This window comes from Tympanuchus pallidicinctus, unplaced genomic scaffold, assembly GCF_026119805.1.
Source record: "Tympanuchus pallidicinctus isolate F22 unplaced genomic scaffold, pur_lepc_1.0 scaffold13, whole genome shotgun sequence".
Classification (NCBI taxonomy): domain Eukaryota; kingdom Metazoa; phylum Chordata; class Aves; order Galliformes; family Phasianidae; genus Tympanuchus; species Tympanuchus pallidicinctus.
In genome coordinates, this window is record NW_026294648.1 from 7,392,345 (window position 1) to 7,410,361 (window position 18,017).

Genomic DNA, 18,017 nt, shown 5'->3' on the forward strand with positions numbered 1-18,017 from the left:
AAGCAACAAACAGCCCCTTTCCCTACCTGTTGGTAAGCTGCACAACCAACACTGCCCATTTACTATATGTCTAATGGACTTAAAGAAGGCTGAAAATTGGTTTAATGTTGTCTTAAGGCACCTGGTTTAATATCATTATGCTTTGCCCGATCCAATAAGTAGTGCAAATCCCAGTATATTGCTGAAATCTGACCTTATGCATCATTAAATTGATTTGGAAGGAAGCCCAGCACTGCATGCCTGCACACATTTCTGTGTGGGTATGAGCATCAGGAGATGGCTGCTTCCAAATGGGCTGGCTTGTGCTCCACAGAGGATCCTTGTTGTGGGATTGAAAATCTCTCACAACACAGAGCTGTGCTCTCAATCAGTCCCCCAAAAGAAGCTTCCATCCGTTTAGAAAGCTGAGTTTTAGGATTTTGCCTCCCACTACTGGGTGACCCCCTAGTGTCTCCCAGAGTGCTGCAGCAAGCTGTGGTTTAAATGCTTCCTTTCAGAACAGCACCAGCTGGCTCCCAAGGAATACCTCTGGGAGGTGTGGTACAACAGCACATGAAGTAAGCTGCTGTTTATACTATTTGAAAAATGTTTTTCTGCTTCACCTCTAACAAAGTTGATTGCATTTTCCATTTCACCTCCTTCACAGCTTTTCTCTCTTCCTTAAGTATTCTGTGACAGGGAAATTACCATGGTTTCCCATTTAAGAGATGGAGGGAATGACTGAGATGATCTAGAAACAAGCCTGTAATAGGCATCCACTGACATGGCAGCAGAGCTGTTGCCACGTCAGCTCAGATGCTGAGCCATGAGGCAAGCAGGAGCCACGGGGACCTGTCCAGCAAAGTCCTTGACTGGAAACAAATAAATAGTCCTCATGAAAATGCAGTGAAAGTATTCCTATTCTCAAGGGGCCTCACCACATTCCAGGTACAACTGTTGTTCCTGAAACACCCTAAACTTCTTCCAATGCTCCTGGCTTGCTGCGGGAGGCTGCATGGGGAGGACACAGGCAGCCCCAAGCAGCACTTTGCCAAATTCACGGGCAGTCGTGTAAAAGGCACGTGGAAAGGTTCAACCATCAGTCACAGAAAGCCAACTCCCAGGAATGCCCTCCTACCTCTCTCTTACTGAGCAACTTCGCCAGCTCCCTGTTACAGCAGCCCTGTGCCTTTGGGTCTTGGGCAAAACAGAGTAAGAAAACCAAGAGTTTTCAGCCAAGCATTCAGTGCAGGTAAATAACTTATGTAATTTGAGGCTGGACTACAAGTATCACAATGTAGGACAAAAGAAACAGAGCTACTAATTTCATGGTTCTACTGGCTGTTATTTTCAGTAAAAGAGCCAGACTTTGCCTAACTGGGCACCTGAGGTCTGACTGTTTCTGTCCATCTCAAGGACTTCATCTCATGAAAAGAACTCCCAGTGTTATAGCATAAGCTTGTCCTGCGTAAAAGAAATGCTGACTAGTGTTTTACAAGCTAATTAATTTTTATCAGAGAAGCCTAGGTTAATATCCCCCCACTTTTCATCTGAGAGTAAGAGAGAGAAAGAGAAAGAGAGGAAACGAGAGCAAATGCTGAATGAGAAATTGGTACTGTACAGTTAGGCTTATTATGCTTGTCACAGTGCAAGTACAGGGATTTAATTGGGTGTACTGTAGGCATGCTCAGGCACCTTTGAACCGTGTCACGTACTTAATGACTAAACAGTAAAATTATTAATTAATAATTAATTAATAATTTAATTGAACAGTGAATAATTAAAACTGTTTTTTGCCATGGCCATCATGCAAGTCAGATTCTCCAGTTTTCCAGTTGCCTTAATTTCTATGGCTGCTTCCTGGTGGGGGTGGATGTGCCAACCTGTGCTTGTGCTGGTGTCCGCTGCTGCCAGAACCACATGGACTCTGACATGTGCATGTCCCTGCCTGTGCGTGTGTGTGTATTTGGAGCTTAGGAAATCTGGCCAGGAGAGCTTTTAGAGAACAACTCAGCACACAACATAGGAGGTTAATAGAGAGGAGAAGACTAATGACAATGGAGAGACACAGCAAACCATGGCAGTTACACTTGGCCTAGCGAACCACTACTGGACCAGCAAAGCCAGTAGACAACAAACAGGTGAGGCAGAAAACAAAGAGCTCCTTCAACTTCTGCAAAAACAAAAAACAAAAAAAACAACCCAAAACCTGTCGAGAATCTGCCTGGGACTCACTATAGCCAAGAAACTATGAATTCTCTGAAAACCTTTTTATAGTCCTGGTTGCGTTGAGGTACTTCAGTAACTAATTAACATGCCTGTGACTTTGTGAAGCCTTGGAAAACCTGGAAAATTACATCTCTTCCTTTCCCTCTATATTTACTACTTCAAAACCTGGAGCTGCAAGAGTTATTGCAAGAGATAATTAACAACAGCTGTTTCACCAGTTGAGACTCCGTTTAGTGTATAGCATGGCATTTATTAGTTGGCTGTAGTCTGCCTGGGTTGGAAAATGAACCTGACATTAGAGATATATAACATCTTTACCAAGATACATTCCTTCCTAGAGCTGATGCTACTGTGCTGTCCTTTAAAAGTTACAGGCAGCCCCAAGAATCATAAGCATCCCCTTCCCAAAAGCAGGGAAGGGGAAGGTCTCTTATCATGTCCAATATTTTAGCCATCTTTTTCTAATGGGACACACTTTGGGAATTAGCAAAACAACCTACACGTCTTCACACTCTCTCCCATCTCAGCCTGAGATAAACAATCAAGAAAGTTTTCTGCCCCCAGGGACAGCTTCTGGACACCAGACTGGAGATAACGAGATCAAATTCATCTCTGGTGAAATTCCACTGGCTTCTGCCACATGAGACCAGAGATTAATTTGGCCCACAGATACATTAAGAAAGGATACAAAGCACAAACGGTATTTTATAAAAAAGAGAAAGGGGAGAGGGAAATTCAAGGGAGACACTGGATCCTAGCCCAGCAGGATTCAGCCCAGCCCGCTCCACCCTCACATCACCAGGCACAGTGCGTGTTGCCGGTTACCTTTTTGCTTACTGACTTTCTTTACTGTCATTGCCGCTTGCCGCTTTTGATTTTCAGAAATTTCAAAGCCTGAAAAAGGGAACACGGCAAATACAATTCAGAAGTTGCTTACAAAGCCTCTCTTTCTTTTGGGGAGGGGGGGATTTTCTGCACTGTTTGGCAAACACAGAGCTCCCTAGGTGGCAAAGCATCACCCAGCAGGCTGTGTGTATGGGAAGGTGCTTCAATGGAAGGCAAATCTGCCTTGAAAGGACAGGCCTGCTTATACTTTCCATACAGACCCTGCGCAAGGGAGATTAAGATTAGATCCGTTATTATTATTATTATTACCATAAACAGGATTGTAAATTCGCCCAGTACTTTACAGCTGAGCAACACAAACTGAGCCTGAACTGACGCTCGTTGCAGTCAGTTTCTGGGCTGATGCTGAGGGAAGGGCATGGCTGATTGATCACCAACTCGGCCCCTCCCTACCCTGCACAGGACGTGCACAGCCAGGGCAGAAAGGAGGCAGCCAGAAGACTGGGTCAGGAGACCCAAGAGTTCTGTTTCACACAAACCCTTGGAGGTCCAGGCTTGAAGCTCTGGGCAGAATTTGCTCATTGAGGGCCAAAAATACCACTGACTGAACTGGAAAGAGATCTACTTCATAGCAACAAGAGCAGTCTAGGACATCTGAACAAGGTTTAACTGTAATGCTACAATTAAAAACAATGTGGGCTTCTTCAACATTTGGGGCTAAATGAAGCATTACCAACAACCTCCTTTCAGATCCATTTCATATTCCTCACCTATCTTTTCATCTTCTTTTACCATCTTCCTTTCTTCTCTGAAAGCTCTGAGCCATCGCAACTTCTCCTCCAGTTTCTTGGCAAAGAATAAGTGTATTTCCTCAGTCTCCTTGTTATGAAGTTTGAAGGCATTCTTCATGCTGACATTGAAGTCATCATCTCTCCCATCTTCTATATCTACCACTTCATATTTATCCATGTCTATGCGACCTTTGTAATACAGAATATCTCTTCGTATCAGGTCCTGTGGAGACAAAAGGAGAGATGAGCTGATCGTAAGGTACTTACAGAGCCTGAGCTCAGCAGGGAATTCACAGGAGGGCTGAGGAAAAGAAAGAAGCAATGGTGAAACAGTCAGTCTTCCAACCTCGTCTGCTGCGAATATATTTGTTGCTGACTGAATGAATAGGGGAAACATAGAAAAAAATCAGAACAAAATACAGATCCTCATGCTGCGAAATTTTGCTTGCAGGAATGAAAAACCACCTTTGAGCAGACAGAGCCCTTCCATCATCTCCCACGGGTTTAGTACCTTCTTACTGAGCATAAGGTATTTCTCCTGCTCCACGTGACAGGAGCCTGATGGGATTCCTGCGCTGCAAAAAAAAAAAGGCTGTACAGAGAGAGAAAACTTGTGAAATCAGCTTGTGTCCACTTGGCACTGCAGAGCAGGGTCTCGCTTTTCCAGAGCTGCTCTTGGTACCAGGGCAAAACAGGTCTGTGCCTCTTATCCCTGGCACCCATTTCCCACTGTTACACAATTCATTGGTGAGAAAAATCCCCTCGGTTTTCCATTCAAAGAACTCTTAAACTCTATCCCACTATAATCTGGGTTTAACCTCTTGAGCCAGCTTAAATCTTTGCTTTTCCCTTTCTTGATATTTACAATAATCTTTATGACCAAACCTCCTCATCTTCACTTGCTTTCTACACTGATCATTCCCACCCCCTTGTTTTTCAGCAACAGCTCACTTCTCTCCATCAGGAAGGGAGAAAACAGAAATAGCCTTCTGCTGTCACACCGGCACGGCTGCGTGGTCACAGCAGCAGGGAAACAGCAGATGCAGCAGACATAGCACTAAAAGCAATGTTTTGAGAGTACTGTGTCAACTTCTCCATCACTGATGTGAAATTGTGACGATTAACCACAGTGAAAGTCAGACACCTGCCTGTTTTCCCCCCTTCCCTCTTTGTACTTCTTTTGGTCCTGCCCTTCACATTTGGTGCTGCCTTTCATGTAACTATTCCTGATTTACACTGGTGTTACAGGAGCATTGGCCTCTTTCATGGAACAGATAACAAGTCATATTTGACTACCAGAAAGCAGAGTATTAATTACAAAAAGTTATGACCAGAGAGGGTGTTTCAATTTACAAGACATACATGTATCTAAAAACACAAATTCAGAAACATACCATCAAGATTGTCTTCCTCTACCCACTGTAAATACCCAATGTTTAGGTATATTAATTTAATCTATTTAAATATTTTTTGGTTTTTGAAAGTGCCTAAAGATAAATGTTTTGTCAAAGGGCTCATTGGAGAGGAAGAAAATCAATATACAGCACTTACTTACTCAAGTAAGCTTTAGGAGTGAGGGTTTTTTTTTATGAAGGTAAGCAATAGGAATTGTTTTAAACAAATCATTCATCTCAAAAAATAAGCTGTGTGTCAGTTTTTCAACATATTTATGGATGTGCCAGATAGGGTTGGCTACTATGAGACAGGGCACTGCCCAGGAGGTTGGAGTCTTTAAAATCTGGCCCCCTCCTCTGGAATGCTCTGTAGGGGAAAAAAATACCTGTTAAGTAACATACTGCACAAATGCCTCCTTTCTGGATGAAAGCTTTGAGCAACGATGCTGTCCTAAACATAAGAAGATTTCAAGCTGAACATGCACACTGTAAAACTTTTCTACATTGCCCTGATTTGGCAAATTGCTTCTTTCTTCTTAGCCCCCACCTAAATGCTGAGAAGCATCATTAAAATTCTGTTCAATTAAATCAATACTGTGCACTGGTTTACATTTTAGCTTCGAACTAATTCTTAGAAATAGCATTCATCTTCACATTCTCAAAGAACTTGATAACAAACCTCACTGGAAAAAAAAAAAAAAAAGATATGCTCCTCAAATTAGTGCTACCCACAGATATTCTTCTTGACAGAGAATCGGCCGACCACTGCTGCAGAAAACTTCCAGAAGAAAGCAGCTGTCCTTGTGAGGCAGGTGAAGTAGGATCAAACATACTTTCTGTGCAATATTCATGACTAAGTAGAGAGCTGCTCATGAAAATATTATGAAAATAAATAATCACAAGCGTCCTGTTCGCCTGGTGCTGAAAACACCACTCTGTGCATTACCTTTTTGCGGGCACATACGTACTGAACGCGGTGTGTTTTTTCCCTCATTTTCTTTGTTTAGCAAACACAATGAGCTCCCTTTAATAGCTAAGTGAGTGCTCTAACAGCATTATGGAGGTGCTATGCGTCCAGACAGCGTCCGTGCCTTCCCCTCCCCAGGCTGCAGCCGAACAGTCGCTGCTGCGGTGCTCTGGGGGCTGCAGGTACTGCTGAGCATTGGGTGCGAAGGTAACGGTGTTGCCTAGGAGTTATTGGAGGAGCAATAAGGAGATAATGGAATCGCACAAGTGCTTTCAGAAGATTATTGCTGGGGAAAATGCAATAGCAGGAAATAACAAGCTCAGCTATCAAGAGCGTTTGAGGGAAACATACAAAGAAGGAACGCTGCAGCTTTGTCCTTGAGCATTAAATAAGCGCATTGGGAATCAGGAAAAGACAACAAGCACAGAGCTCCTGCCTGCCGCTTTTACTTTCATTTCAAGAAGAAGCTTTTTGATAACAAGAAGAAATGAATCATCTTCCATCAGCCTCCCCAGAGCTCAGCCTGGCACCAATCTGCTGCTGGAGAAACGGCCCTGGGGGGAGGCCTTGAGGAGAGGATGCACAGAGAGGACGAAGCCATGCAGAAGTCCAGGAGGGAGCTCAGAGCCAGCCCTGAGAGGCAATCACTGTTCTGTGCTGATGGAGCACTCCTTTCCTGCTTCCATAAAGGAAGCACCATTCCCCACCCACTGGCTACAGACTCCAGCACCCATAGCACTGTGTGCATATGGCTCGTTATATCTGGCTTTGGGAAAGCTCAGTCCATACAGCAGATTGATACCTGTACCTGGGTACCGTCATCTGGGATGGCTTAGCTATATGCTACTACTCCTCTTCTCTTTGTGCCTACACTCAATAAACTGATATTATTTACTAACTGACTAAATTTTAACATCTGTAGTATCAGAACAATAATAATTTCTTGAGCCACGGTATTCTATCACATATGTTCTTACAGCTCTTAAAGAAAAAAGAGGTATTACTTAACTCCTTGCCAAGCACTGGTGTCTTCAAATGCACTTGGATGACAACGCAAATGGTTCCAACAAAATTTAGGAGTTCATCTGAGCTATGTAACTGGCAAATGAGACCAAAGCCCTGTTTTAAGGAACTTCTTCTGCATGTGGACAAGAAAATCAAACTCTGGGACAAAAACAGGATATGAGAGCAGCACTGCTTTGTGTGGTTTGTGGCAGAAGCAGACAGGAGGCAGGATAGAGAAATGAGCCCTGTTGCTCTGCACACTGTGTCTTTCCTTTCTTCAAGCACATAAGCTGAACCAAACAAGCACACACAGGATAAAGGAAAACAGATGCGTGGTGGAAGATGAAAACAGATTGCTTAAATGGGCTGCTAAGTACTACATGTCAGAGGGACAAAGCAAATAGGTGCACACAGATGGAGATTTATCAGCGATGGAGGTAGCTGCACTGGTGAAAGGAGCTCAGGCGTAGGAAATGGCAGAAACTGCAGCTGGGACAGTGCTACTCCTGATCACTCCGTGGAAACCACATGAGACAGTCAAGAGGAAATTACTGAACTACAGACATTGGTTCTGTTTACATGCTGCTATATCAGTGTAGTATTATCTTGCATCCTGACTACAGGTGAGCCAGCATGAAGACCAGTTGCTTTACACTGCCCAATTTTTAATGTCACAATGAAAAAAGACCCGAAGAGTTAAATAAGTGCAAGAAAATGTAAAAAGACAAAAAAAAAAAATCTGAAATCTTGATCATTGGTAAAAGCCAAAGAAATAGAGCTGTTAATCCAGAAAGAACATAAATGAAAAGGAATGTGCTATGACTGTTCAAAAACATGAAAAATTCTTTGAAGAGATCAATTATTCTCCATTTTGATTGTGGTTTGACTTAATTTACTATAAAGGGGAATAAGATTAGATACGTGGAAAAAGATCTTTCCAGCTGTAAGAGTAGCTAAGCACTAAAACAGACAAAATACAGAAGTCTTGAGACAGCATTCCTTGGAGATTTTCAAAAATAGGGTTAGATAAACATCTGTCAGAGAAGATCTGAGTGCTCTTAATCCTACAAGGGAATAGCTGATCTCCTGGGGTCCTGACAGCTCTGCGTTTTGATGTGCCTAAGAGAAAGGCAACAGATGGAGAAGAAAAGGGATGAGAGCAGGTAGGATCATTACGGACTTGAGGGGTGGTGTGAGGGAAGCCCCAAGGCACCGACTGGGAGAGCGAACACAAGGAGCAGCGACACAGACCCGCAGTCTCTGCAGACTGCATCCAGACTGCATTGTGTGGCTCTTAAGAAAATTGATGCATTTAGGTCATTTGCACTTATTTTTTCTAAATATGATCTTTTTTTACCCTACAGCTTCTGTACATTCTTTTTCTTTTTGCTAGCTGAGGTTAATTAAACTCTTCTGAATAAAATGCTCTGCAGTCTGTTCACATAATACGTACTAAGAATCTACAAGGAAAAGATGAAGCAAAAAAATATGTATTTGATGGGAGCACAAAACAAAGTTGTGACATGTTACGTAAACCTTCCACGGCTCTGCTCTCTGTGTTTGTGTTCTCAGAGCTTTGCAGTGCTCCAGGGGAGGACCTGCTTGGGCCCCATTCTCCTGCTCCCACCTGGACTGGAGCCCACCCTGCTTGCTGTTCTCTCCCCAAGGTGGGGAGGCACCTAGCTGAGCATGAAGGAAAAAAATCTGACTAGTGCCTGTCATCAGAAAACCAAGGCTGGTCTTCAACGGGAAAATTGGAAGCTATGATGTGCCTTCCACAGAGAATTACACACCTACCCCCAAGTTATTACTCCAGACACAGTCATGTGGATAAAGAACTGCACCTGTAAATCTGACTGTTCAATAACTCTTAGTGCAGTGCTGCTTCCTCCTCCTGCTCGCTAGCTCTAATCCATCACGTTTTCCTGCTGCGAGGACCCGCAGCCACGCGGGCAGGCGCTGCCTCTGTGTGCAGGAGTTGTGCAGTGCCCTGCAGGAGCCCCCTGCTGCTGCAGAGCAAAGAGAATATTAATCACAGGGAGGGCAATCTGCCTGCAGAATGGCTTCAGAATTAGAAGCTATTTAAGAAATAAAGCAGGAAGAAATTTCCTCCTCCATCACGGAGCACAGCTGAGCACTGTTCGTATCGGATGCATGCATTCCCTTGCTTAGGGCTGTTGTCTCTGGCAGAAAAGGGCACACTGTATCTTTCACACACATGGAGGGCAAGGTCTGGGGTGAGTTCTGCCTCGAAAGAACTCAGAAAGGGATCAGGAATAAGTGAGCTCCTTTCTGGTGCAAAGATCCTGTGCTGCCTCGCCTAACAGTCCCAGCTTGGTGCTTGAGACTAGGTAAGGTCTAATGGAGGGACACAGAGGAGTTGTGCTTTTGGGATTTGCTGCAATAGGCAACTCTCAGCAACCAATGGTTCCTGCAACGAAGGACAGCACAGACTGACTTGTAGGTGCTGGGGAACAGGACAGATCCCCAGCTGCTCCCCAGGCAGCCTCTGGAGAGGACCTGGCCCAGTATGTGTCTGGGCAACGGGTTCCTGCACCTCAGCATGTAGCCACTTTTGTGCCTCCCAGAAACTCCTCTATATGAGGATATATACAGGAAATACACAGAGATAGACGGATAATAGTGGCTGGCATGCCAGGAGGGACTGCAAGGTCCTAAGACACATTTTGATTTGAGGATGGTCCATTTTTTCAAGTTCACTCTATGCTAGGTCACACTCTACTTCTCATGCGTAAAACAAATCATCTGTAGAGCAAGAGTCATTTCCAGCCATGAGTCATTAGACCCCTTTATCAACTGACAACATAGAAGATGCCAACCCCAGAATAATCTGCTACAAGTTTCTCATTGCATTTGCAGGTCGTTGTTCCCTGGTTACAAACCCCTGCATGTTCTGATGGCACTTTGGGTGCCTGGGGCTCACTGCAGATTTTATCCCTAGCACTCTAATGGGATAATGCTACCTTCATATTTTACAGGGAAACTGGGAGCTGCAAATAAGTAATCTTTGAAAGACACACACTGGAAACCCTCGATGGCATTTCTTTACCAACCCAAAGCCCCTGATGACCATCATCTACCAGCCCAAAGTCTGATAAGAATGAACAGCAGAACTTGCACCTGCTCCCAGGGCTGGAATGCTGTGCACACTGTGCTGTGTACATGTAAGAGAGAGCACAGCCAGGGCTTACCCCAAACAGCCAGCAGTGGAATCCAACAAGGATGAGGCAGTGAGGCAGCAGTGTAACAAGCAGCAATCACACAGATTGTCCTTGCCCAGAAGCTGATGGGATCTTCAGGAATCACAAGGGAACGGGGATGCAGGGATGAGGCTGAAGGAAGAGGCCCTGCTGAGCACGAAGCTTTGCAGCTTGGTGAAGTGCTGGGGTTGAAAAAGTCGATAAATAGTGAAGAGTTGACACTGAAATTTATGACAGACTAAAACGGGGTCCATTATGACGACACCCAGACACCAGTCTGGATAAGGCTGGGCTGCGTTTTCAACTTGGCTGTGGGTCTGAGCCTCCTGTGCAGTGAGCTCTCATTGGCCTGGGCAGGGGGTGCAGAGCAGAACAGGGATGTGCATCTGCAGAGGGAGGGAGCAGGGTTTTTCCATTTCCTCCTGAAATTCGCCCTGGTTTTCCTGCCTGCCTGCCTGCTCTCCATCTCCGTTCTGCCCAGCCTGCCGTGAGCAATGAGCGCATGGCATGCTGCCACTTCGCCATGTCTTTGGGTATCTTTAGTCATAAGGGCTTTCAACGTTCTTTGGCTTTTCAAAAAAAGACTCAGTGCCTGCATTTTTAAAATCTAATTTACCTTAAAGCGACCCTTTGAAGAAAGCAGCACGGCCCGCTTGTCAGGAACACTAAGGACACAGCTTTCAGTAACATTCACTCCTTTAACCCAGCCCCACTGCGGGCTGTTTTTTAGGCTGGGACAGTCACGCACCATTCTCACCGCACTGCACAGTCTGCTGCAGAACTGGGCCTCTGCTCTGCCCAAACTCAATGAGACCTTTTTAAGGTTTTTGCCCTAAACATTCTTGATATCAGAAAATAAAGTCCTGCTGAGCGGTTGGATGCCAGCAGCTGTAATCACTGCCACCATCCCATCAGGCACCGTGCTTTGGGCTGAACCAGCAGGGGCTCAAAAGGACAGAGGGTGACGTTACAGCCCTGTATGCTGCCTAGAATGGGACCAGTTGTAGTTGCCCCAGGGGCTGCCATGTGAAGATGGGAGCCCGCAACCTCTTGAGTTTGGGTTTATGCAACTCTTCCTGCACAAAGACAGCTGTGCTGGGAAGGTCGGCAGATTCCTGCCAAATTATTCAGCAATGTCTGTCTCTTGAGTTTGGTTATAGATGCTTGATTCATCCTTGCCAGCTCCATGAAGCTGCAGTGTGGGCTCTGAGTGGGGGAGGACTGGAGCCGAAAGCATTTATGTGGAGATGCTATTTTTGCTCAGTGTATTTAGTGGAACATCAGTGGCATTTTCATGCCTTGCTCCAGCTCAAGCCCAGTCATGCTGGTTGTGAAGCAGCGAGGCGAGTGCCTTTCCAAGGCACTCATAGCAGGAAGGGATGGGAAACCCTTCTGCAGACACATCCCTGTCTTGTCCTCTTTGTTCCTAGGGCTGTAGAGCCGTGCTGCTGACAGGACACCGCAGCAGCAGGGTTGCATTATCAGCTGTTGAGCCAGATTTATACCCACCGCAATTCCGATAAATGATAAAAGAACGATAAATGGGGCACAGAGAATGCTGTACAGCATCTTACATTTCTATATAGTTACATCAGTAGACTAAACCATTCCCTGTTGAGAACGGAAATCACAGACTGTGAAAAAGCCTCTAAGTTCAGCCCTTTCTGGATTTCACCATTACACTGGCACAACAGCCTGGAGCCTTCTCCTGCCCCTGGCAGAGATGTCTGCTCCTGGCTGACCTGCTGCTCTTTGCCCATCCCCTGCATCCCAGTGGTCCCCCAAGCCTGCACTGCAGTGCCAGAGCAGCAGCACTGTTCTTTGTGCTCATCCTGTGCAATGCCATTACCTCAGACTGCAGAACGCCTCTGAGTGCAACACGCTGCCACGTTGCTCTCCACTGCTCAGCAGAGGGCAACACAGCTGACCCTGCTGCTGGGAGACCCGGGCCCAGTGTGTGTCATTCTGTGGGATCTGTATTGCTGGGATGGACAGAGCAAGGGTGGGAGATGCTGCAAGACTCGAACTGTGCCTTGTGAGTGAAAAGCCACTTGAAGTCAGAAGAATCATCCCCACGTGGCGCTGTGTTTGCAAACAAGGTTTTCAGATAGCCCTGTGAGCACTACTGGGCTGCAATAACAGCCAGGCCATGGTCGTGGTGTGAAGATTACCTCTGTGTCTTAGCAGCAGCGATACAGAACTAGGCCTCCTTCCACCAACAGTGCTCAGAAATGTCTCTTTTATCTTCCTATTTGGGAACTTGAACTGCAATGGAGTTTGACAGGATTATTTTATTTACCCCATTTCCTACAGCAGAGCTATTTCTGGCTGGCTATTGCTGCTGCTATTAAGCCGCTCTCATTTTGCTTCCCATCCAACCTGCTTTGCTGCGGGAGCTCAAGGGAAGACAGCAATAGCAATAACCCACAAGCTGGAGTTTACATTGCATCTTGATTGCAAGAGACACATAAAATGTGCAAGTGAAAGCTCAATGTGTTTCATGCAGTCAGTGATCTTTTAGTGCTGCCAGAAAAGACGCAACGTGGAGCCCCATCACGGGGGACAGAAAGCACTGGTGCAGGAGCACTGTGAACCCTTCCCACTTCCCACTGTCCTTCCAGCCTAATGCCACAGCACTCGGGAGCCTGGAGGATATCCAAACTGTCACCCCAAACAGAAAAAAGGAGATGCTCATCTACTACCTAGAGCATTCCCTCACATAGCAAGATATGATTGTAATTAATAGTGTGCGACCCAGGCCTGGATGACTGAAATCTCACTTTCTAGGAATGATTTCCTGGTGACATTGGGAAGTGACCAGTGCTGCCTCTGATGGTGCAATCTGAGACAGATAAATTAATCTGTGAAGCTCAGAAACCAATTTTATTTGTGAACGTTTCCCCACACAAGTTGCCTTGCAAGATGGTTGCCATATCTGGGAGCTGGCTGTCACCAGCATCTCCATGCTGCTCTAATTCATGCAACCATTGTAAGGCACGCTTAAATATACTTACAATGGCAGAGGTAACATCTGTTGGACACACCTGAATGCAGCTTTTCACAATTACTTATTCTGACAAATCAGGTCTCTGTCTAAGATCCCCTCAAGGTGTTTGGAACCTGTTGCCCTGGGGACAGCAGAGCTCATGCTGGTATGTAAGGATGGGTCCAAGCTCTACCATAGATGTGACCCATGCCATCACTGCAGTTGTATAAATCCAGTCTTATAGTTCAGTATGGTCCTGGTAATGACTGCATCAATGGCTATTCCTTTACATGCAAAGCATTGGCAAAGTAATCCCTCAGTAGCCACATGCACATTTGTCCCAGCTTCCCCTGCAGAAGCCCTGGGACAAATCTCGGGGATGGGGAAGTGAGGAAGGAGGAGCCTGCCTGAGGGCAGTTCCCAACCCTTCTCACCCCTGCTGTATGGCAACGGTGCCCACAGATCAGAAAGTCCAGACAGATGCTGAAACTTTGAAATGTTTGGAACAGATTGTTGAGCACAGTGAGTGCCAATCAGTGAGCTCCTGTCTGTCGGATGGCTGCTGGTAGTACTGCTGATCCTCTGCAGGTGCATCAAACAGGGCAGGGATTGCCAGGAGCTTGGGAAGAACCACCCTGAAAGTTACCCTACCTCCTAGTCTCCCTCCTAGGAACATCCCAGACAGATGCTCAAAACAACGCCACAACTTCACATTTTCAGCCAATAACAGAAAGGGGGGGGATTGCAAAGCCTTCAGAAAGCAAGTCAAGTTCAAAGCAGAGGGGAGTTTGTATGGAAGCATGTTAGTGTATAATCAATGAATATTAAGATGTTATAATTACAAAATAAACAAGAGAGTTAGGCAAAGCAGATTATAATAATAAAAAGAAAATAGACAGAAAGCTCACCTGTATCCTAGGCTCGCTTATGAAACTCCAGTGGAGTGGATCTCCAGAAGAGATCCTTCCCCAGTAGCCAGCTTTTAAAAGGGTCTGGGAGAGATGGAACCAGGCTCCACCCCTTCCAGCAGCACAGGTGAATTGCCTTCACCTGTCTCCTGTGGCTGACTCCTTGCTTGCCTCAGGTGATCAGAGGTTCAGGCCGTGATTCAGCAGTTCCCATACAGTTAACTGCTGCTGAAAGTGGATAGCTGGATACTGGAGATCCTGCCATAGCCAATAGTGGATTGCTCAGGCACAGGCTACACCAGATTGGAGCAGCAGAAACACAGCAATTCTTGGTAGCATAGGACAGAGTCCTGCTGAAACCCTCCTGGGCCATCTGCCTGCATGGCTGGTGGAACAATCCCAATCCAGCACGAGCAGTGGAAACAAGGATGGCTTTTGAAAGTGTGCCTTGTCCTTAGGAAACACATACAGCAGCCAAAATGAAGCAGAGCTCCTAGCACTGACACCAACAGAGCCACCAACCCCTTGGCTTAGAGAGTAAGTGGATGCCAAGCACTTTCCGCCACACAGAAACAATCTCATCATCTGCCAATATGCAGAAGATTTTCTGAGGAGGGAGATTCCTTGGAATTCTCCACAAAATTTTGATCAGACTCAGTGATGACACAAATGTCAGCAAACACGGGTCAGGTTGGCTGTGAATTTTCTCACCACTCGTATCTGGAAGACCAGGAGCACTGTTCCATCAGCTGCTTTGGAAGCCTGTAAGGACTCCATTGCCCTGCATACAAGGCAGAGGAGCTAGCAGCTCTGGGCTAGTCTGGACTCAGATCTTCCAGAAACCTGCAACTTGAGCTTTTTACTGTGCCCTTCTGAACTCAAGCAAATTCAGTTCCCTGAGGGCTTGTGCAAGTGGAACACAAAAGCACATCATGAGCTATGTACCACTCACACGCTCTTGCTGTGCCTGGTGCCAGACTGTGCTGCAGATGGCCCAGAACTGTGGGGCTCTGCCCACTCCAGATGAAGCACCAGCACCACACAGCCCCCGGGCTGCCTGCACCTTGCTGTAAGTGCTGCTTCACTAATGAGGCTCCAGGATCTCACCCATGGGCACTGGCATGGAGGGCATATCGCCAGATGGCTGTGATCCATAACAGCAGAGCTTGACACAGGATCAGGACGACATGGACTAAAAATCAAACATGAGCTAACACTCCCCCGAATTCTGTCCTTGAGCAATGCTTCTTAACAACGTTCAGGATAGGGAAGTCCAGCTGTCAGCCCTTCTCCCCTCACCCCATCACTCTGGAAAACAGAACCTGCAGCTTGGAGTTGGAAGAGCAGATACAGGGGAACACAGCACAGCCTGGAGTGGTCCTTGTGACCCTGAGGTCAGGCTTGTGGATAAGTTTGCAGCCCCTGCCCTTCTGCCTGAACTTGCCGTGGAACTGAGAACCCCCAGACCTGCCTCTGCTGGCTCCAACCTGCTGGCTGCTTTCCTGCAGATGCATCACTTGTATGATGCTGCCACATGCACAACACAAAGCAACTCTGGCATACGTAAGGGAAGAGGACAGTGACACAGAAATGCTGTTTGCATACTGATCCCAACCCTGAGCTCCCCCAGCCTGCTGAGAAACGTGGAACACTCTCTGCTCATTCTGATGGCTGCAGACATCCCAGATCTGGTGTTCCTGGGAGCAGAGGAAGACCTGACACCCCTCCAGAGCACAGCCTGGATACTGCCTTATGAATGGGAAATTCAGGGTCACAGTCAAAGTTCAGGAGGTCAAGATTAAAAAATTAAGCCCTGCTGCATATTTGCAGACTCACGTTGACGGTTCTCTGAGTTTGTTATTGTTGCTGTTCTGCTTTTTGCTTTTTTTTTTTGTAACAGAGACAGGAGAGATGTACAAGGCACAACAACAGTGGGTGGAGGGAAGTGCAGAATCTCAGTCAACCATGACTCAGGAGAAGAAACTGCCACCCACCGAAGGCGCAGGGCAGAGCTGCATGGCACTGGGCAGCAGTGCATTGACTCAGGAGTCACCCACACCATCCCCGGCTTCCTGCAGCCACAAACACTCCCCAGGGTCTGCATGCCATGCAGGTCTGTCAGCTCACTGAGCACACCCCAGGTGCCAGGAATGCAGCCCTGGGTGTATCTGCAGCCAGCTCAGGGAACTCCCTCTGCACAGTGCTCTGTGGAGATGCAGTGTAAATGGCCACAATGTGAGGGCTGCCATCAGGGCAGAGACCAGAGCTGTGAGCACTGTCATTTCTCTCCAAACAGGTGTGATGGTAACAAGCTGAGATCACTTTGGTGGGACTGTGGCCATTGAGCGGGGATGCTGGTGCCTGATACTCCAAAATACAGCTCATCTGTTGCTATCAGTGCTACAACACATTAGTTCTTCACTCCCTTTCTCTCACCTTCATGGTGGATTTCATGGCAGAAATGTCCTCTATAAACCAGTACAGTAGCTACATGAAGATGAGGCTTGAAATGTATTTCTCTGAGTGACACATGCACACCCTGTTACACACCGAGCTGCCGCCTGACAGTTCTTCAACAGGCAGCCAGCATGACTTTAATGCAGTAATTGAGCTGCCCGCCCAAGTGCCAGGCTTCAGAGTTTGTAAAGAAATTCTAGGGCTATCTAATCCCAGATCATATGCTGCAGCCAAAACCCAAAAGCAGAAGTGAGGCAATGAGCCAAAACGAGGGGCATATGAGAAAAAGGCATGAAATGAACAAGGGGAGGCTGAATTTGCTACCAGCATAAAAATCCCTCCGTCACGTTATACTCACCACCCTGTAATTCAGTAGCACGAAGCACTACCCATATCCTCTTCTGCACAGACAGCAAATGGCCACCTTGTCCTAAAAACCACTTTGGATTGGAAACCCATTCCCAGCATGTACTCAGCAGCACTGCTCACTGCCTGGACGTCCTTACCTTCTTGCAGAGAACCATCTGGTGATCAAAGAGGAAGAAAACACGCTGCTGGTTCCGTCCGTAGGGCTGGTAAATCCAGGACATCTCTCCCGTGTAGATCAGCTCTGAGCTGCGGTCCAAGATATCGTCTCCCTGGAGGGCACAGAGAATGAGGCCATGTGAACCACTGCTCCCAGCAGGACATGCTTCTCTTTGCAGGATGCAGAGAAACAATAATTAAATAAGATTTTGGTCTTTCTGCGGCTCTCAAGGCTGCCATGCCTGACTTCAGGCCAAGAACTGGAGGTGGGGGATCATCCTGGAGGAAAGGAAATTCTACAATTCTGTGATTCTGTGAAATCAAATAAGTGTGGACAATCAACGCGTGGTCATTGTGGCTCAGAGTGCAGTGAGCAAAGTAACAGCAGAATGGGAACTCCAGGCAGCCCCATTTCCACACCGCACCCCCGGACCCAGCTCTCACCACAGTGCCCATCCCATGGGCACCCCCAGTAAAACCCCAAGCTGGGGTCCACCAGCTGGACTCCAACCTCCCCTGGGCTCCACAGCCATCTTCACAAGGATCTCTCATTGGAAAAGCATCCCAACACAATTGAGATGCCCCTTCAAGTCCCTTCAAGATGCCAGCCCAGCTCCTTGCATCATCTACCCCAGAGCTACCAACACTCCCCCGCATGCTACCACCCCCATCCCCACGCTTTGAGGTGATGACCACCCCCTCCTACCAC

General features: G+C 46.7%; 1 protein-coding gene across 10 annotated transcripts in view; it reads right to left on the reverse strand.

The window, feature by feature from the left end:
* The window catches only part of ARHGEF9 (Cdc42 guanine nucleotide exchange factor 9), a 192,561-nt gene that overhangs the window by 17,050 nt on the left and 157,494 nt on the right, over window positions 1-18,017 (reverse strand). For all 10 annotated transcript variants that reach the window (XM_052672863.1, XM_052672862.1, XM_052672861.1 and 7 more), the window contains 3 exons: window positions 17,290-17,421; window positions 3,825-4,068; window positions 3,034-3,102 (listed from right to left, as the gene is read on the reverse strand). In XM_052672863.1, the coding sequence (XP_052528823.1) occupies window positions 3,034-3,102; window positions 3,825-4,068; window positions 17,290-17,421 (445 nt within the window). The remainder of the gene's footprint in view (window positions 1-3,033; window positions 3,103-3,824; window positions 4,069-17,289; window positions 17,422-18,017) is intronic.